This window comes from Strongylocentrotus purpuratus, unplaced genomic scaffold, assembly GCF_000002235.5.
Source record: "Strongylocentrotus purpuratus isolate Spur 01 unplaced genomic scaffold, Spur_5.0 spur5_scaffold_14, whole genome shotgun sequence".
Lineage (NCBI taxonomy): Eukaryota > Metazoa > Echinodermata > Echinoidea > Camarodonta > Strongylocentrotidae > Strongylocentrotus > Strongylocentrotus purpuratus.
In genome coordinates this window covers 15,488,616-15,511,182 of record NW_022145599.1, presented here as the reverse complement: position 1 = coordinate 15,511,182, position 22,567 = coordinate 15,488,616, and the positions used below count along the sequence as shown (strand labels likewise).

At 36.5% G+C, this 22,567-nt stretch overlaps 1 protein-coding gene across 1 annotated transcript in view; it reads right to left on the bottom strand.

The window, feature by feature from the left end:
• Positions 1 to 22,137, bottom strand: part of LOC576125 (protein sidekick-2) — a 75,766-nt gene extending 53,629 nt beyond the window's left edge. Inside the window, exons 1-5 of the mRNA XM_030984292.1 lie at positions 21,813 to 22,137; positions 21,174 to 21,254; positions 17,729 to 17,929; positions 14,901 to 15,012; positions 12,638 to 12,816 (exon numbers count right to left, since the gene is read on the bottom strand). Coding sequence (XP_030840152.1) covers positions 12,638 to 12,816; positions 14,901 to 15,012; positions 17,729 to 17,929; positions 21,174 to 21,254; positions 21,813 to 22,137 — 898 coding nt within the window. The remainder of the gene's footprint in view (positions 1 to 12,637; positions 12,817 to 14,900; positions 15,013 to 17,728; positions 17,930 to 21,173; positions 21,255 to 21,812) is intronic.
• Between the last annotated feature and the right edge of the window lie 430 nt (positions 22,138 to 22,567).

Below are 22,567 nucleotides of genomic sequence, written 5' to 3'. Positions count from 1 at the left end.
TTCCTTTTGGTTCTATTTCTTTGGCAGTGCACAGGATGATTAATGCTCAGGGTATATGTATATTATGAGCACCATCCTGCATTCCTCCCAGCAGGCATGTACGTAGGTAGGTCCGATATGACGGGACTGCATGAAGACATTTTATGACACTTCTGAGGCCTCCAGATATGCAATATGCCTCATACTACAAGTCTGTTGATAGGTATTTGGGGACCTTAGGTCAACAAAAAGCTGTAAAAGTGGTTTGATTTCTGGAGATACCATTATTCTTTGAGGCAAAAATTGTTCAAACTTACAATTCTAAAACAAACTGCTGCTGCTGATGCTACTACTACTAATACTTCATTTTTTACTACCACTACTACTATCGCTACTTCTACAACTTAATGCACAATGTATATCTTACTAGCAGCTATGAAACCGGAATATACAGAAAAGGAAGGAAATAATCAAGTGTCAGGAGTAGAGCAATAAAGTGGAAGCAACTATAGCAACACAGTAGCAACAGTAAACATAGATGGCATTAGTACATGTATTAATAATAGCAACAAAAGCAGTAGTACGTAGTAGCAAAATAATTAGTGTAGCTGGGGGTGTTTCAAAAAGATCCTAAGTTGAACTTATCTCTAAGTTGGACTTTAAAATTATGGAAAGCCATTGAAATCTTTGTAAATATTTTGTAAAAGTCATGAAACGGCATTAAATGTTGATTCAAATCATTTTATTTTCTATTATCAAGGAGATTTTATTTTCCGTCTTGATGTGGAATTTATAAAAGTCTGAAATACTTAACTTTTCACTTTTTTATATTTTAAGGCTACAAATGGCTCTCCATAATTTTTAAGTCCGACTTAGTGTTAAGTTTGATTTAAGATCTTTGTGAAACAACCCTTCGAGCAGCAGAAGCTGCAGTCTCATCGTACTACAAATCGTAGCAGCAGTAGGATAGCAACAGTATTTGTGACAGACATTATACTAAAATATACTATCCCTATAGCAACAGCAGCAACCGAATCCTCCGCTAGCACTGAACACAAGAAAGACTCTATAACCCCCACACCTGAACATGACATGATTTAAGGTCAAAGGTGAAAGTGTGATCAGATCATCAAGTTCAAGGTGGTACACCTAATCAGAATTCCTCAATAAGCTTATGGAAATAATTCAAACTAAATGCAGATTCCACAAGTTTTTCTCTATATTCCTTTCCAGTTTAAAGATGAAGTTGAGTTCTGGTCATGCAATTGCATCGTGAAAGAAACGGTGTGGAATCAATGAGAAAAAGGTTGATCATCTAGCATATAAGTATTGGTGTGTACTGCAAGGTTCTGAAATCATCAAACTGATAAGAAATTTGGCCCAGTCTTAGTATAGTTACAAGCAAGCTGTACACAGAAAGATGTATATGGGGCTACACGAACATGTGGGATAAAAATCTGTCCCGATTAGTATGTTGTTATATGCCATATTTAGAATATGAAAGCATTTGAAGAGCCATGCTTTTCAGGGAACTTTTGTTATCTGATGTTCTTCCATACTTGCAATATACCTCTTCCCAGAACTCAACTTTCTCTTTAAAGTGAAGCTACTCATTTTTGTATTAGGTCTTTGGCCTTTTCATTGTCATTTGGTTAACAATCAAATTTTAAAAAGCTACATAGTAAAGGATATCTGCCTGATGACTTCATTTGCGAAAAGAAATGAACATATTAGTCTCTGGTCCCAAGAATACAGGTCTTCAATAAAACCAAATCTGGTAATTTGACTCTGCATGGTCTGCAGGACAGGAAAGACAATCTAAGAATAGATACTAATTATCAAATTATAAGGCCGATTTCTAGATCAAAAGATGCATATTTCTTTTATATAACACCGGTCAGTGATAGTCATTTCTTTCATTTGTGCATAGTTGTTTACCCTGCAGTAGTAAAAAGATTTATTTTGCATTATGGATTAGTTAATCAGACTAGCCTAAAGGATTGTTTAATCCCGTTATTAAGGAAAATTTGCTGTTTAAGAACTTGCAGGGAAGAGAGAAGATATTTTGTGGCCTTCCGGCATGAACAGATGTTTCTAAATGGACTGAAGTGCAGCCTGAAGACATCGCACTATGATTTGATTTTTGAGACTAGTAATTAAAACAAAGTCTTGTAAGCATGGTGCCTTGGAAGTACTCAGACATTGTAATGACTGCAGTCTGCTATTATATTCACTTTATCTTTGCAGCATAATTGATTAGCGTAAAATCCTAGGCCTGGAGAAAATATGAATAATTCAGGAAGTACCATTCTGACTTAAAAAGGAATCAAAATTGCTGGTTTCTGCAAGTAGAGAAGTATATATAATGCCAAAAACACATATTCAAAACTTCCATTTGTAAAACCAGAGATGAAATGATTCTGCTGATTTATGTATGTAAGGTAATATGATTTTGTTAGCTGCCTGCAAGAAGGTCTTATGTGAAAGCTATGTTTTTGTCAACAATGGGAAATTTCATGCACTGTACATCTGAATATAATTATGTCTCTATATATATAATGGAATAGACCTCTATATTACTTTACATGACAGGAGCTACTTGGAAAAAATTAACCTGCCTTATATAAGATATGTCAGTGTTGCCAATTTGAGTATGATTGATCGCAACTTTAAACATTCCTAACTTTTTTTTATGTTTAACAGAATTTACTAAAAACTTCACTGATTGGTTCCTCTCATTTTGTGCTTCTATTAAAACCAACTTTATAATACCAGGGCTGACTTCCCCTTTAAGATTAACCTGCTTTTCACCTTCTTAGGTCCTACAACCAGATGTTGTCAACTTTAATCTTCCATGGGATAAACAATATCGTTCTCAATCCCACCTAGCTGGCTGCAAAAAGCTTCTTTTTTAAAATCAGATTTCATGCAAACATTCCCAGACAGGTTCCTCTCATTTTTTGCTTCTATCAAAACCAAATTAATATCAGAGCGGACTTTCCCTTTAAGATTAACCTGCCTTTCACCTTCTTTGGTCCTACCAGATGTTGTCAACTTTAATCTTCCATGGGATGAACAATATCGTTCTCGATCCCACCTAGCTGGCTGCAACAGCTATTGCAGCACTTGACTTTCTGACCTTCCTAACTCCACAGACAGGTAAAGAATAACATATCTTTAGGAAAGCATATTTTCATCCTGCCTTAGGGTCAGTCTGTCTGGAAGAAAACAAATTGACAGAAAATTGGTGTATATGCAGCCAAGTAGACAAGCTTTTGAAAATGGGCGAAAGGCCGAGGAGCAGGTGAGGAAAAGATACAAGGGAATAAAGTGTGATTTAGGTCAGGGAAGGTCCAACAGAGTTTGAGTAGAAAGAAAATAATACCCCGTACAAGGAAATCTCACGTTTGTAAAAAGGAAAATATCCCGATTGCTCCAATGAATTAAACATCTTTTATTTTCAATTGGGAAGGGCAGTTCTGAGTGTGCTTTTCTGACACCCCCCCCTTTTATTTTAAGGCATGGGGGCACCTACCCCATAACCTCCCACTATGCCAGTATTGCACTGATATATCTAATGTGCTATTTTCATCAAACAGTAGTGACCTACTAAAGAGTTTGCAATGTGATGCAGAAACATTTCAAAATTCATCACCATCAATGATATATACATACATGAACTTTCAATTTAAAAAAAATTACACAGGGAGTAGTCTCTAGGGAAAGTTTGAATTTCAATATATTGGGGCAAGTCATGAAACACCTTGTTTTATCTCGTGTTTCTCTGTCACATATGCTTAGGAATGATTTATTAGGAGTCATCCGATAACAAACACTTGATTTTTCTAACATTTGCCATAAAATGCCCAACCTTCGATAGCCTCTGAACTTTCACATGAAGCCGATTTCATGTACATGTACCAGGATATAACCAAACTGTCGCTAACTAGGGCGTAAACAGTTTTGAATTCCGTCATTTGAGCCGTGAGACAAATAATACACCCCTTCATTTTACTGAATAGAGATTATGGTATGATATGGAGTCATAAAATTACTTGTAATCTTTTTAGACGTAACCCATTTGGGCTAAGATAATCCTCTCAAAGGGTTAAGAATGTAAAGTAAACCGATCACAATAAAACACAAGCAAGGCCTTCACATGCTTGTCTTTTTGTTGTTGAAAATTTCAGGAATGTTCCTTATACAATTTCTGCACTAAACGAACATGACCAACAAAGAAAAAGGACATTAAAGAACAACAAAAGTAATTGTTAAGTACTATCATTTCGTTTTGATTGCTTGTGAAAAACATTGTGTCTCAAAATGCAGAATCTTTCTCTTTCCTTCTCTCCCTCTCTCTCTTGCTCTTTATCTGCAGGTCCATGACAATCTTTCTGTCTGACTTTGCCTGTATGTCTGCCAAAATGTCATCCTATTATGTGTTCAACACATGGTCTTACTGTCTGCCTGCCTCCTGGTTTGGCAGAATGCCTCTCTAGGCAAACGATGCGTACATATTGTACATAATTCTAACTTCCTTTCTTCCAAGACATGACTATCACCATGGTATTGGCAAATAGCATCTGGAATTGGGTTGTGATGTTCAGGTGAATGATTTGGTGACGCTTGTGATAAAGAAAAGAAAACAGATAATTCACGTTTTTAACCAGAAAATTGTGTAATTTTGTTTCTGTATTCATGATTTAACTTCAGCATGGCTGAAATCAATGAAAACAAGATCCTCACATCATCACAGACAACAGAGTTTTGAAATGCCATCAAGAAAGCATTCTGATAAATTCCTGATTTCACTGTATCTTTATGCATCATCACATATTCATATTACAGAAATCTATTCATTTCAGCCAAATACCAAAACAATTTATTCCTGTAACGCAAATAGAGACCCCCCCCCCCCCCCCCCACCGTCATTGATGAAACTGCTTTTCAACAGTTACAATGATACAGGCACCAACAGACATGGATGTTACAAGGAGACTGTCATCAAAGTTTCATGCAACTTGCACGGTACATGTAGGCTCAGACCACAATCTGATCCCACAGTTGGGATCATCCGTGAATTTGCGTCAGTAGTGATGTAGTAAAAACCATGGGCGTCATGAGATCACATTCAACAAGGTAATGACACGTGAATGAAAACTACGTCATCATCACTTCCCGATCTTCAGAAATAGAAAACCAAGCACACTTGAGACCTGTCTTTTATAAGTGACGTTTTTAGTTCAATCAAATTGGGAGTAGCTATGTTAACTGTTTTGAAACAACAAAATTACTGGTATGCTAAACTTAATCCATGTAAGCCTTTTTATTTTTTGATTCATTTAGACTGGTCACTATTTTTATCCGTCCTCCATTCATTTCCACAAACTATTTCACTGGGGCCTACAGCTTTAACAGCTTGCTTTTATGTACTGTTATAGGTCCCATCATATTTCTCTCAGTTAAATCAGTACTCTATATTTGACCACTCATCTTCATGTTATTTAGTACGTATCATTGAAAAAAAAACTTGTACTTTATTTGAAATGTATATTAATGTAACATGAGAAATATGGAAATAAATGAAATATATATCACATATAATCTATATAAAATATTAAAAAGTGAAAAGGAAAGAAGATTCATTTCATATAAACATATCAAAAACACCATCAAGCAGTTTATGAGTCATCAACTTCCTCAAACCACTTGAAGCAGTAAAAATAAGATTAGAAATTGAAAGTTGGGTGGGGAAAAAGTATCGCTATTACAAGCGATAAACTGATTCAATTACGCCTACACACTGCACTGGAAATGAAGGAAAATAAAACGTAAATTGAGAAAATCTGTTACACTTAAAAGCAGATAAAAAGTAATCACCAACTGCTTATAGATTTAATTGAGCATCTTTAGAGATTAAATTATCTTTCTTCTAAAGAGCAAATGTACTCCTACAATACTGAAACAGAGAGCAGAATCTACAGCAGGATAGTCAATGAAAAATCATGCAAGCTATTATTCATGTAGGCAAATAGGATGAATTTTGAAAATTTTGAAATAACAGCTGCCTACCAATCGAGTGAAATAAAAATCATTAATCAAATCTTCTGAAGGTAAAAACAATATATTCCTTTTTTTTCTCTCTTCATTAACAAAAGCTTTTAAAGTGTTCAACTAATTGATGATCATATCGTCAAACAAATTATAAGTTCTCTCCCGACCAGTGAAGATTTTTATCTATAATTCTAACAACAACAACAACAAAAAGTGTTTTCAATCCACAACATCAATCTGTGAAAAAACAAAAAGAAAACAAATTCCAATCCCTTACGACTATCACTGCAAATACACCTCATCCAAACTCCAATTAAAAACCCACTTCAATTACACTTAGAAATCTTTGGAATATTATGGTAAACCGATAGAAGGAAACTCCACTCCAAGACAAAAGGAAATGAAGTTATAATGGTTTCTCTCTTGGTCCTCTCTGAAGTTATTAAAATTTAAAATAATGCAGTTACATGTACCTATCAAGAAGAGATTGTGAAGGGAAACCACAACTGCCCATTATAATATCACTTCATTCCTTTACAGAAGCAATCATATAGCAGCTTCCGAGAGAACTAAGGGAGGAGCCACTTATCTTGTGGGAAATGATCAGGAAATTACATCATTAAGAAGGTATGATTTTCATAATGATTTCTATTATGAGATGTTGCTAGAGCATGAAATGGCCATACATTTACGAGTTTATATTCTAGAAATAAATTACTGTTACCATCTACAGCATTCTTTCAATCACAATGTTAAGATCAACCGAATGTAGTTGCTTGATCATTTACATTCAATTTGCTGCAAAGTTGGATCAATGCATTTGTTTCCCTCACTATATTCCCAAACTTATTCCCCCCCCCCAAAAAAAAAATACATATTTCTATCAATTATCTATATAAACAAAATCACAGCAAACACGGCACTCTACAACTGCTACAGCTCTATTTTCCTCAGAAGAAAGTAATGATGACAGATATCCCAGCATCTTCTCAAATAGACTCAAAAACAAAAATAACAAAAATAAACAATAAAAATAAAACATTGAAAACACAAATAAAAACAGGCATCACATCAAGCTAGAATTCCAAACAGTTGTCACCAACCTGGGTCTAAATGGTACAAGCAAGCAAGGGAATATATGCAAAAAGAAAAGGGAATACATGGGTGAATATATAATAAACATGCAAAAAATTGTGAATAATTCAAGTAATAACTTAAACATCCGTGAGACATTCTATTACAAAATTGTATGCATTCTACTCTAGGAAGCCTATATATTCCAAAGCTAGGTAAGGAATCATTTGCTATTGGATGATAAGGTGTACTTGTTTGTAGCAGAAGAAAGGGCAAGATGCATAAATTGGGTAGGATGGGGTAAAGGAATTGGGAGATTTTGCCTGGTTAAAATGGGAAGGTTGTACTCATCTAGTAATGCATAATATATCTATCCTAATGATAAGCATGATAATTAATAATAAGCAACTGTAAAAATGGATTTGATACACATAGCACTATAAGATCTAAATAAAAAGGGGACAAAACATTATTTCATACATTGGCAAGAAATACATATAAGGTTTGGCATAAGAAAATTAATGGGTATTATAAAGTGAAAATGCCATAGTGCTGTGCAATTGGGAATATATGTTTAATTTTTGTTTTCTTCTGAAGAGATGTTGAACAATACTGGCAAATGGAGGAAGAAAAAGATATCACAGCTCGTGTGAAGTTTGAATACACAAACTGACAAAGAAAATGAGGACTATAGGAGAGACTAACATGCAAAGCAACAATATCATTAAAAACATATATATCAGTGACAAATGACAATAACAAGAAAATACAAGAAAATGACTTAAACACATGCTGGTCATACAGACGCACCATTCACAAGCATACACAATTAACATGACGAAGAGCGATACATTATTGGTCCGTATCATGCATACCCTTACAAATTTGTTGTGCAAAATCTTGTAAAAGCACTTGCGCAAAAGGAGACCCCCACAACTAAAATTACCCCCGCGAAAAGCCTGAAAGAGCGATTAAGTGGCAAAAGTCAATTTCACCAGCGGGACATTCCATTTGGGTACACATACGGTTTAGTAATCATTTGCCAGGTCGGGTATGTGCTTGCAGATATGGATGCATATATGCCCTGAGCCGTGAATGTGGGCCTGTGCGTTGATATTTTAATGCCGTAAACAGCAGGTTCTTGCTCTCCAGAGTGATGTACTCTGGAATCAGCGAGCCGTTGAAGATGAACAGAAGCGAAAGTGAAATGCCTTTGGGGTACTAGGAAGATATAAACAATCGCCCATAGACACAAGAGTGTGTTTCGTTGTTTGGGTTTGATAAAGTGGTATCATAAAATGCACACCTAAAACTTTAATCCTGTCACGTCCTGCATGGGCAGATGAAATATTAACCTTGGCACTTTGTACAGATGTAAATTTGAACAAAAAATGAACATAATTACATTTTTTTTTATTGGAAATAGCAAGATGATAAGTTTTTAATTAAAAACGACAGACATTCAGGTAGGAAAATGATCCTTGTGCTTTGGAAACAAATCTGTTTATATAGGGAGGTGTCATGATAGACCCAATTATCATAATCTTAATTAATTATTATTCCTGTGCATCCATGAATAATGTTCTTCATTCATTCCCTCATGATGAAGGAGCTTCATTCACCATAATTATCATAAGTTAATAAGTCTTTTTTTATTTTCTTACCCTTATTCAAATACTCTGTATGATTTATTCAAAAAGTGCATTTCAAAGTTTCAACTTATCCTTAAAGCTCCTAGGAACAAAGCTTGACAAGCACTAGTGTCTAGAACTCAAGTTCCCTATGCAACTTCACATGACCTATCAAATTGTATTAGACAATTCATTGGCAAGTCTTCGTCTCTGTAATGATAGAGAATTACTAGCTCTTTCCTAAATCCAAAGGCAATATCTTTCACAACGTTTGCTTCCCGATGGCAGTGCACTGTCCAAACAAAATCGATATCGTCACAACTCTGAAGGTATCAAATATCTTCTTGTACTCTTCCACGATAATTAAAACTTTCCTTCTCTATCTGCCCACTCCTTCCCTCTCCCGCCCCCTTCCTTACAAATTGCTTCCTCTTTTTCATGAGTTTCTTTCTCTTCTCCACTTCTTTCTTTCTTTTCGAGGGGACATGATTAAAACCTACCCTTCTCCCCCGAATGAAAACAGAACCTAATACTCTGGCAACCACCTCTTATTAGGCTCCCATTTCGAATCGCCCCTCCCAAACAGACCTGTTATCGCCAGGGTGTGGACAAGAGCGTTGGTCGGCACGCCATCACACTCGCGGAACTGTGTTTTCCTAACCCCAAAGTATGTTTGTGGGACTACACCTGTCTCCATAGGGATATAACATAAAGAGGGATGTTTTTGCCGATGAAAATCTTCCGCGTGTCGCTCTGGGGGCTAGAGTTTATCGATGCTGTGCACATGAACAGGATGTCATGCAATCTTATTGCTGACCTTTGACCTATACACTCTCATACTATCAATATTCTGTAAACTCAAATTAGATTTAAACAGCTTATCGGATGGTTTAAAACCTTTTTTTTTACCTTACGAAACAAACAGCTATAATCCAGGGCAAACTTTCTTGTTTCTTAAACAGCAGAGTACATTTCCAATAAAAATGAACTATTTAGTTTAACTCTGTAATTTAAAACGTTCTTGGGTATTTGTCTTTGTTACCTTATTGTTTCCTTCAGAGTATCATTCAAAGAGACACTAATTCAACAATTTACAATTCCATGTTGTAAATTCCTTTACCTACATTTATTATTCGTTTAATCATGCCTATATACAGCATCAAATTATATTTCTTCAGAAAAAAAATTCTTTATGACCCTAGTAACTTAGTAAGTATGAATTTGGATACAAAAAGTGAAATTTATTTGCTTGTTTGGCATCATATATTCTATGATTTTTTTATCTGCATGTATGACTCAATAATACTTTAATACTCTTTAGAATAATTGTAAAATATTTCATCAGCTTTATTGTAAAAGGCACAAGACTAGGAAATAGAAACTCATAAACCTCTCCCTCTCCCATCTTATAATGAGGTTTGTTTTTCATTCTCTACAATTAAATATTATTTGTTCAATTTTCAATAAATTTGTCTACACAAGTATGGTATAATCGCAGGCATTGTACTATTTATCACAAGTTTTTAAAAGATCATATCTCTAGAAACAAGAGCCGCTTCTATTTACAAAACTTTGATAAAAATAACTTTTCAGGTCTAATTTTAAGTAATTGAAAACACCCACTTGATTGAAGTTCAAGCTCAAGACAATTTTCTACTGCCCCACCTACTCAATTTCACGCATGGCCTTTTAAAGAGATTCCGATTCAATCTAACAAATGGACCTGCATATACATCGGGATCATGTTACATAAACAGACTGTCCTGCTTTTAGCGGTGGTGGTGTGGTACAAATCTGACTAATCGTGAAAATATACAAACTGCCAGGGTTTACCCCGAATGCTACTTTCTGGAGCGTGAGTCACCGTTTGGACTAAGTAAGGTGTAAATCACTGCCCCGACAGCTGTTTTGGGAGAGCCATATCGAAAATCCCATTTAATTGAGTGAAATCCTTTTATATTAAATTTGATATCAAAGGGGACTGCCCTGACAAGGATGCACCTTGGTGTTTATGGTTAACCTATAAGTTTTACGTTTCACTAATTGCTAGTAAATTCTTGAGTACCTAAATGACATTGTATCCTGCAAAGGAAATGGAGAAATGTACTTGAATTAGAACTAATTCAAAATGGTCATGCCTCTAAATATGAAAATATTGTTTGTTTTATTGACCAGTTTTGGAATTATTTTCATATTTTCTTGATTCTGTTTCTGACAACCACCCCTATATCCCCTGCTTTGGCACCTTCCCAATTATATCCCTCCTTTGAATCCTCCCCCCCCCCCGATTTGCCCTTCTCTTTCTCTCTCTTTCTCTCCTTTTGTGTCTTGCTTTCTCTGTATCTGTTGGTATACCCATGTCTAGTCTAAACCTTTATATATTGCATTCTATCCAGCTCTCTAAATCTTCCCTCCCTCCCTCCCTCCCTCCCTCCCTCCCTCCCTCCCTCCCTCCCTCCCTCCCTCCATCCATCCACCCATCCCACTTTCCTCTACTCTAGTCAACCCTTCAATTTCCATCACCCTTCCCTTCCTCTCATCCTCATCCAACATTCTTCCTACCAATGCCTCCTCCACTCACGCTTAGTGGTGGACTGGTGACCAAGTATCCAGCTCAGGCACTGTGACAGCCATCATTAGCGCGGTGTAATCTGTGCAGGCTAAAACATGTCAACAGTCTTTGCACACATGTCTTGCTCGACAAGGTCTGCCAGATTCCTGTCTCAATGTTTATGCTCGTTCCCACTGCCATTTAAGACTATTCAACGTTCATTAGGATCAGGGACAACATTATTGAAAACTAATTTAGATAATTTCTGCATTTGCGTTTAACTTAAAACGATGAATTCCATTTGTTGGAGGTATCAAACTACATGTATAGACAAATGTTACAAGGAAGATTTATGACTTCATACATTGTATTCCTACCATCGCAATTGGTATAATTATACTGACAATTTTGCATAGAAATTGTTTCTCTACAAAACTATGGAACCTACAATGTACATTTCACCTTGAGACATGTAGATGAACTGAAAAAAGGGGAAATATCTTTCTGAGTAGTTTCTGAAAATGTTCCCTCATCATTATTATGCTGACCTAACCTATCGTATTCTCTTCTTTCAAGCAATAGAACCTTTCGAGTGCCTAGGGTGGGGGCGTACATCGCCAGACTTAACATTTTGAGCTATGGGGACAGGACTGCTACCCAAATGGATCTGTTTACACCTTGAGAGGGATGTTTCTCCTGGAGAGGTATATGATTTGTTTGTCTAGCATGAAGAAAAACCAACAGTGTCACTACGCTATAGGTCGTTATCTTCATCAATCTAGTCTATCCCTGGATATATTGTAAGTCTCTCCGGAAATATCTTAAGTTAAAGATATAAATTTGACTTCTATTTCTAGCATTGCAAGAAAATAAGTGATCCCAAATAATGTAGTATGATCTCAATCGGCTTAAAAGATGACACGTCTGAACTAATTTACTTTTCTCCTATATCCATTACAACTGTAATTACTAGCACTCATACATGCCAATTAGATACATACAGACAAACAAACAAAAATACACACACAAAACTCTTTCACTCCTAGCAGAAGAGGGTGAAATGTACGATACAATAACTGAGAAAACGGACAAACACAAAACAAAAAGGAGAAAACATATAATAAATTCTAAAAAGTTCTGCAGGCAATCTCTGAAATATGTGATTCTTTCTAATACTAAAAAGCTCTTTCACTCCCAGCAGAAACAGGGGAAATGTACTAAACAGAAACCGAGACGACGGACGAACACAAACAAAAAGAAGAAAACGTGATATGAACTAAAAACTTCTGCAGGCAATCTCTGAAATATGTGATTCCTTTTGATAATAAAAATGCATTTTGTGACTTACTGTACATGGTGAGGTTTGCCGACGCCTCTACGGCTGGCATCCCCGAGCCCGCCAGGTCACCGATGCACCTGTAGGTACCCGCGTTGGCCTCGGTGGGGTTAAAGATCTTCAAGATGGCCCCCGTGGCGTCCAACCCCTCTCCGTCCTTCTGCCAGGAGATCTGGAGAGAGCTCAAAGGACTGTGAAGAAAGATGGGACAAATGGGGAAAGTGTTTTTTAGGATCACAAATTACATCAAAAGACTGGTTGTTTATGTACTCTATAGTCTTTTCACACTCATTATTATCCGAGGGGTCCACAATTTACAAGCTCTGCTTTTCAGTGGACCTCTCCATTTCCTCAAAATATGAATGCAGTTGAATTTATAATTTAAGTTTTGTCTTCCTCAAATGTATAAATTACTGTTAAGATTTGTTTACAAATTACAAATGTAACTATGTTTTGTATGCATTTTACATTGTATTCGTTAAAATGCATTGTATTTTGTTGGAAATTTAAAAATTTACATTAAAAAAAAAAATGAAATATTGGAATTGTACAGAGTATACAGCCAGAAATAGCAGACAGAGTAACCAGCCCTGACAGAAAACAAGCACATGTATACTGACAGGGAAAGTCAAAAAAGATGTTATCTTCTCAGAGCCAGGTGGGCGCTAAATCATTTCATTTAATACAGACGCAATACCGATTTTAAATTGGGTAATTATTAGGCCTGGTACAGCCAATAATGTGAAAAAAATCAACTATTTTAATGATGTCATTTGTAACAGGACCTGACAGAAAACAAGTACACGTATAATGAAGGGAAAGTCAAAGAAGATTTGATCTGTTCAGAGACAGATGGGCACTAACTCATTTCATTTAATACAGAGTCAATGCCCTTCTGGCTCTCAACTCAATAGGCCTGTCTTCATCAGACCAAAGTTGCAAAAGAACCCGGCACTTTCAGATTCGTGATATTTTCCCGAAGCTCAAAATTGCATTTTCACCAGTCCGATACGCTCATCATAAACTACATATAGCTCGGGACGGGCGCCAATTAGCCTACTATTTCCCATATAGCGGGCTATTTTGGAAAAAACACAAAGATTTCTTGGGATATTTTCTTGACCAATTTATTTTGTAACTTCAGCCTGATGATGACAGGCCTAATAAGAGATTTCTAGGGGATTGGTAAACACATCAGTAAACTAAAAGAAACGATATGCTAATGGAAATAATTTCAAATTTCATATTGATATGCCGGCCTGGCCATCATCCCTGAATGCATTCCTTGAGAAAATTGCTTCCAATTGAATACAATGAATCTATGATGGATGCAGTGCGATGCTCAGTGCAAGGAACACCCAATTTAAATGCCACTCCTCCTCCAAATCACCATGACTATTGACTACTGTATATAATGAAAATTGCCTCAATTTCAATTTTCAATTCTTTATGCAAGAATCAATCATCTCCCACTCTACAGTACTGATGTGGAAAGCTTAAAGGGAAAGTCCATCCCAACGTTAGAACGAATCCAATGATGCTAAGTATAGATCACTGATAGTTGGATAAATTTCTGATACATGATAGGAAAAGTTACACATTTTTAAGTTGTAATTGATTTAAGATATATTAAGAGTAATATCTCCCCTTTAAGAGTAATATATCTCCCCTTTAAAGCTAAAGACCAGTTGTGGTCATGCAATTGCATTGTGAAAGAAACGTTGTGAAATCGATTTGAAGAGGTTGATCATCTAGTATATATGTACTGCAAGGTTCTGGAATCATCAAAATGATAAGAAATTTGGCCAAGTCTTCATAAAGTTAGAAGCACTGTACACAGAAGATGTATATGGGACTACACACACATGCACGACACGTGCATTTCATATATCTCAACAGGCGAGAGATACACTAATTTACCAAATATATCAATTAGTAGGCGGTTTCCCGTCAAAATTTTTATCATCATGTTATATTCAAAACATATTTTTTCACATGATTGGTAATAAGAGCTTCCATTTCATTTTTTGAAATTGGGGCGTTTCCAATACTGGTCTTTACCTTTAAGAGTAATATCTCCCCTTTAAAAGTAAAATCTCCCCTTTAATAAGAGTAATATCTCCCCTTTAAGAGTAATATCTACCATTTAAAAGTAATATCTCCCCTTTAAGAGCAATACCCCCACTTTCAGAGTAACATCTCCCCTTTAAGAGTAATATCTCCCCTTTAAGAGTAATATCTCCCATTTAAGAGTAACATGCATTCACACACTTACTGGGCACTGATGATGCATTCCATCTGTACAAAGGACTGTCCTGGCCTGACGACTGTACTACTGGGTGGGAGGACGAGAGTGGGTGCGATGAATGCAGGGGGCGTGAAGGTACCTGAGAATGACATAGAAAATGGAGGAAAAATAGTAGAAGCGTGTTTACGAAATTAAGTTTGAAAGATTTTGTTCTGCTTTGCTGTGCCAATAATAACTTAAGACCTGTTTTGGGGTACATAAATCAATGTCAATTTTCTGAGAATGAAAGAGAGAATGACTAAAAAAGTATGAACAAGTGTTTAACAGATTTGAAAGGTTATGTTTGTTTTGCTCGTAAGTACCAATTCTTGTTAGCTTTATATGTTAGCATCAAATGTTTCTTTGTATATATATAAAAAGAAAATGTCTAAGAGAAAAATTGAATAGTCTTTATCAAACTGGAAATGTTGTAGCTTGTTTCTGTTTTGCTACAAAGTTTCACCTTTATATAGCATAATTTACGCAGAAACATTTTCATTTTATGTCCCAGCTTTGACTTTCTTTAAACATTAACAACTTTGATGGTTAGGACTTCATGTGATACAAGTTTTAAATGTATGCGAGCATGTGTAGTACATGTTTCATTTACGATGACTGGGAAATAGTTCAACCATGGGGGCAGATACATTGCAATAATCCGGTCTGAGAGGAGGATTAATCGTTGTGTGAGGAGAGAAGCCTCACAAGTGCCAATAAGTTTGATAGACAGGCAGACAGCATGACCCCAATATCATATGTTGAGCAACAAAAAGGCATTAATGCTGTGTTGAACATATAAATGATCCAGCGCCCTTCTGGCTCCAAACCCGGGGATTTCATCTCAGAGCATACGTAGGGCTTTGCATTCTTACTAATCGAAGCACTCTACAGAAAGGCATTAACTCTTTGTAAAAAATACACATGATCCAACGCCCTTGTAGCTCCAAACCCCAGGATTTCATCTCAGAGCATACGTAGGGCTTTGCACTCTTACTAATCGCTGCACTCTACAGAAAGGCATTAACTCTGTGTAAAAAATATATATGATTCAATGCCCTTCTAGCTCCAAACCCCAGGATATCATCTCGGAGCATACGTAGGGCTTTGCACTCTTACTAATCGCTGCACTCGATCTACACATAATCTCTTCACATGAACCCAATATCACCCATTGAGCAACAGATCTAGGCATTAACTCTGTGTAAAAAATACACATGATCCAGCGCCCTTCTGGCTCCAAACATGAGGACTTCATCTCAGAACATACGTAGGGCTTTGCACTCTTACTAATCGCTGCACTCGATCTGCACATAATCTCTGAACATGATAGATACTCCTACGCCATGTGGAACTGATTTGGTTTCTTTGTAAGGATATCCTGGGAGAAACATGGTTCCTGGCAACGATATCCTCTCAAAATGGTCACTCTCCCTCTTGGAGAGATGCATGACAATATCAAAGAATGATAATGTAATGTAAGCAGTTATATGATGGCACATTTATCCTATTCAGATACTATTCAGAGACCCTGGGGGGGGGGGGGGGTTTCACAAAGATCCTTAGTTGGACTCATCTCTGAGTTGGACTTAACAATCATGGAAAGCCGTTAGCATCTATGAAAATATTTTGTAAAAGTTGTTTTAAAAGGCATAAAATGTTGATTCAAATCATTCATATTTTCTATTATAAAGGACATTTCATGTTCTTGATGTGGAATAGTTTTAAAGTCTAAAAATACTTGAAATTTTGCTTTTGAATATATTTATCTACAAATGGCTCTCCATAATTTTTTTAAGTCCAACTTAGAGATAAGTTCAACTTAGTGAAACATGCCCCTAGTCTTTGTATTACTAAGCATGTGTAGTTTAAAGGCAGCATTGAGTTCTAGCTGTAACACAAGTTTTGAAATAAACGTGTTACAGGGTTTGCTGGAGCTGCTGTTTGTAATGGCAACATCTTCTAAACGGTCCAATCTTCCTTATGTAACTTCCATGACAAATGCTCTGGCTTCCTTAAGGTTAAGAGCCAAAAGGGCATTTGTCTACATGTAAGTAAAAGTATACGAGTGAACACCCTTCTTGTTGCAGACCTGCCAAACTCTGGAGTTCAAAAACTGTATTCCCAAAAGTTGCATTTTACTGGCAAAAATTTTATTTAAAAAAAACACACAGATCAATGCAGGGGTGATAGTGAGCACTAAAAAAAAAAAAGTTTTTTTTGTTTTCCCCTCAACCACGCCCCCCTTGATTAAAAGAAAAAGAAAAAGAGGATTGGCAGGGAAAAAATGGCATCTAACAACATTCCCTCCTTTCGAGTAAGAAAATTGGGACAAAATTGGGAAAAAGATAGGGCAAAATAGGGAAGAATACAGAAAATAAGAGGGAAATCAGGAAAATCAGGATAAAATATGGAAGAAAAAAAAATGGTAAATTTCTTTTTTTTTTTAAATCAGGAAAACTATAAAAAAAATCTGGAAACCGATTTAAATCAGGTTTTTATCAGGCCTGTCAATGACTCTTACAGTTCCTGCATACGGGAAGAATTTTTTTTACAGATCATTGCTTGAATATGCATGATTTTGTCATGACTGGTGTGTTCGATGATCCAATGAACATCCCCAAATTGCTGATGTGAGTTGCCAGTAGGATACTTTACAGGACAGAATCGGCATTTTGCCTTTGAAAATGGCACCCAAAACCATTGAGGAGAATCCTACTGTCGTATTTACTTCTAAAACTCGTACAAAATACGATTAAATCGTACTGGTTGGCAGGTCTGCTGTTGTCAACTGATATAAATATGTACACTGTACTCACCTTGAACAGTTAGCATCACACTAGGGCTGGTCTGCGTGTATCCATAGACGTTGTTGTTGGCGTTACAGGTGTACGAGCCCTGGCGCTGGTCAGTGGCTTGGAGTAGGACCAGTCGCTGGTCTGCAGTCACCAGCTGGTCTGAACCCAGTATGATGTCGGTCCCGTTGAACTGCCAGGTTACAGTCGGGATTGGGTAACTGTCTGCAATGTTGAAATTTAAAAGCAACAAAAAGCTATTAGTTCTCTTCTTCGACATGCATGAAAGTCGACTGTTGGGCCAGCTCACATTACCACAAAAAAAGTGTGTTTCATCCTTAAAGGTAATACAAAGTTTTGGTATGGGGTCATGAATTTGGTTCAAATGAACATATTGGAAGCATATATGCGATCCTACAATATTCAGTGATCATTGTTGCGGTTGAAATTGAGTCTTAAGTTATGAAATTGTAAATAATAAACACTTTATGTTGTATAGCTCCCTCTCAAGGTCAAGATATTAATTAAGCCATAAAACAATGTTTCTTGATTAAAATTGACCAATCGGCTATTTCCGTTTGGAAATGACATATCACAACTACATATGCTGAGATTTTCATGGTCGCAGCTATCATTGTATGGCCGTAAGCGCTATTTGAAATTTATCAACATTTACCGGGAGCACCGGTAAATTTTTATATTCAATTTTTCTCGAAAGTAAAAATGTTTCAGGGGCTAAATTTTTTAGTGGTTATAATAAATCCACAGGGGCATCCAAGTATATCAAAATTGTAAAGAATTACTATCCTGCCTCTTTTCAAAATTTCCCAAAACTTTGTATTACCTTTAATTGACTCTTTTGGATGGTGATGTACTCAAAAGACCCAAAAGTAAAAGATCCCTAATTTCACTGAACCATATTTGTACAAAGTGAAATCAAACAGTATCTCTCTTTCTTCAAATATAAGAGTGTGTCAATATCTATGTTGTGTGCTCAACTGGGAAAAGTGGCAATAATATACCAGAGAGGGATAGATTTATATATTTACATATAAGCATAACTAACCCGGTGAGTAATGAGAAAATGGGAAGGAGAATAGGAAAGAGTGATAGGAGAATATACAGTATGACAGCTACAAGAACTAGATGGAATTTTGACTGCGCGCAGTCGAAAATGATGCCTCCGCCATAGAGCAATTTAAACAAGTTTGGAGTTTAAATCTCCAGTGGTTCTTGAGATATCATGATAACAATCTCAATGTATGGAATTTCATAAGTTGACCTCTGTGACCCTTGACCTTTGACCTACGTGCTCCAAAATCTAATCAGATTGTCTTCCTATGGTGATACACACTATCATTAAGTTTGAAGTTTTTACATCTCCAGTGGTTCTTGAGATATCATGATAACAATCTCAATGTACGGAATTTCATAAGTTGACCTCTATGACCCTTGACCTTTGACCTACCTGCTCCAAAATGTAATCAGATTGTTTTCCTATAGTGATACACACTATCACTAAGTTTGAAGTTTAAATCTCTAGTGGTTCTTGAGATATCATGATAACAATCTCAATGTATGGAATTTCATAAGTTGACCTCTGTGACCCTTGACCTTTGACATACGTGCTCCAAAATCTAATCAGATCGTCTTCCTATGGTGATACATACTATCCTTAAGTTTGAAGTTTAAATCTCAAATGGTTCTTGAGATATCGCGCTAACAAACTCAATACAAGGAATTTCATAAGTTGACCTCTGTGACCTGTGACCTTTGACCTACGTACTCCAAAATCTAATCAGATCGTCTTCCTATGGTGATAAATACTATTCCCGAGTCTTAAGTTTAAATCTTAAATGGTTCTTGAGATATTGTGATAACGGTCAAACGGGACGGACGTACGAACGTACGGACGGACGTACGGACGTACGGACGTACGGACGTACGGACGGACAACCCGAAAACATGATGCCTCCGGCACCACCTTCGGTGGCGGAGGCATAAAAATGAGAATGAAGCATTTGAAGTCAAGATCATTACAAAGCATGAATATGAACAAGAGTATGAAACAGGAGAGGAAAAAGTTGTAAAATAATTGGGGCTACTTTTATCTGACACACCAAAAGCTGGAAAGCATCATCATTTATATTCATTATAACTTGAAATTATCAAGAAATATATATGAAGCAAATTCTATTCAATAGACTAAATGTACAGTGTATAATGATTATTAATTTGAAATGATTTATATTCAGACGGACATCAATATTGTGAGTTACTTGATATCATTTCTACAATGTTTAACGTCTGTAAGACATATCCTACATCCGCTGTGCTTTATCACGATTCAACTATAATTCCATGAACTCCACTTGGAATCATCCGTTATTCTGCCAAACAAACTCAAACAATGACCCACCCCGCTGACTCAGACGAGACAGAAATTGAGTATTTGTCTTCCATTTAGAGATTATTCCCCACACAAACTTGTGAAAAGTTCTTTCTCTTCATTTGCATTCTATTGCAATGCCAGCCCAAGGATACATAGCAGAGAACAAATGAATACATATTTGAATAGAGACAGACTAGTCTACATCGAATGTTTATGACTTCAAACAATGGTGATGATAAAAGCTTCCAAAATACAAAATACATAAAAATTCACATTGTGTTCAATTTTAGATCAAAATACCCTTTGTGAAATAGCAAAGTTGCATATTTTCTTAAATTTTCTCTATGATATCTCATTTTATTGCAATCCTTCTCTGAATTCATGGTCAAATTATCAAAATATGTTTTGGGCTTAGGCTAGTCTTGTACCAAAATCTTGTAAACAAGTAAGTAAAAACAGGGTTCAAAGTCCGGACGAGACCGAAAGAACAAACACAGGCATTCAACGATTCGGGAATGATTCACGCTCAATAGATGCAGACGCTCACTGTTTACCCAAAACGTATTGACACAATGGTGACATTTAAAGAGATACTCAGGGAACCGGAAAATGAAGAGGAATGATCTACTCACAATATTTAGATAGAGTTTAATTAGAAGAGGATGTGGAAAACCATCAGTTTTATTGTTTGCACAAAGCAGATTCATTATCCAATATTGGATATGGACATGCGTTTGTTGAAGGCCGTTTCTCTTTTTATTGAATAGCCAGGGGATACATGCAATGCTTTTCTAAAAGGAAATAACATTTATCCACAGACTAGAATTTTCAATTACAATGATGAGGGGTCATGCTTTCAAGAATAATTTCATCTCTTGCTCACAAAAAAAGATTGAAATCATAAACAGAAGGAGTGGTAACAGTGGTTTGATGGAAATGGGTTTGCTGGGGGGTGGGGGCAGAAATTTTCTTTAAAGAATAAGCCTTGTTGTATTATCATGCGAATGAAATGGGGTTTTCATTTTTCAGGGAACCTCTCAACGTATGAGCTAGACACTCTTTGAAGTGGAATCTTACCGTAGGGAGGGCAGGTCAGAATCTTCGCAGCCCCCGCACTGACCATTGTCGTCTGTGGAGCACCGCCGTATGTTTCAAAATCTGGTAGAAGAGATGAAAAGAGAACATACTGATGGTAACAAATGTCCATCATATACACAGAAATACCACACATGACAGTTAATTGCTTTCCGCATTGGTGATAACAAAGAATTTGTTTGAATAGATATTTACAAGTAAACGACACGCTAGATATGTGCAAATCCATATCATCGTTGTGTGGTTATGAGTGAAAGAGTATTGTGTGTTGTGTTTTCAAAGAAAGCTCAGCCTATAAATATGTTTATTGTTCTGTGCATTAATTAACAAACAAGCCAAATTCAATGCTAAAACCTGTAAGGCTACTTTGCTGTGAGAATGTTTTAATAGCATACCCATAGGCACATATTAATGCATATTTACTGATGAGCAAACAGAAAATCATGAATATGAGAGTGCAAGGGTATAAAAGCAGGGCATCTGTCCCCCAACCAAAATTTGCCCATACCTAGTTTACATGTTCATGTTCCCTCCCTGCGTCGTATACAATGTTTCAATGATACTACTTATTCTGTCCATACTGCTTTGAAAAACAAAAACATTTGAAGAAAGCAAACTTACAAGCAACATGAATCTCTGCCCCTCTACTGATAACAGTACCCACAACATTGCTTGCCACACATCTGTACACCCCGATGTTGCTCTTCCCAATCGTTGTGAAGGTGTAGGAGTTCGACGACCACTCCGGTGCGTAGATCGCGGTGTCGTTGATCTCCCAGCCGTAGTCGATGGGCATGGTCCCCGTGGCCCGGCATGAGATGGTGTGCCGGTTGGAGTTGATGACTGTGGTGCCGATTGGATTGGTGGTGAAGAATGGCTGCTCTAAGGCATCTGAAGATGAAGAGAGGATAAGAGGGGTATGGTTAAATTTCAAACCAAACTTCATGGATATACATATCACTTCATAAAGTATTGGTACTTCATAGAAAAAAATTATGAACAAAAATACACACATGTTCATATATTCACTAGAGATTATTTCTACAGTTCTACCAGTCTAGAGTAAAATAAAGCAGACAGGCAACAAAGACATGAGCTGTTGAACTAACAACAATATTCAGCATTTCAAACATATTGAGTCTCTGGAGGTACAAGGCCGTTAATTCTGTGTTAAAGTATTTATGGATCACAAACACCCTTGTTGTTCCAAACAGACAATATATCAACATGACTCGTATTAGCTCATTTTCAGAATTTGGAATATGAACCTGAACTTCAAGAGCATTAATTCACCAAATGATAATGTGAATAATCCTATTCTAATTCATGATTATCCACAATCCTACCGTGCCTTTAACTCTCGCTTCGCATCAAAT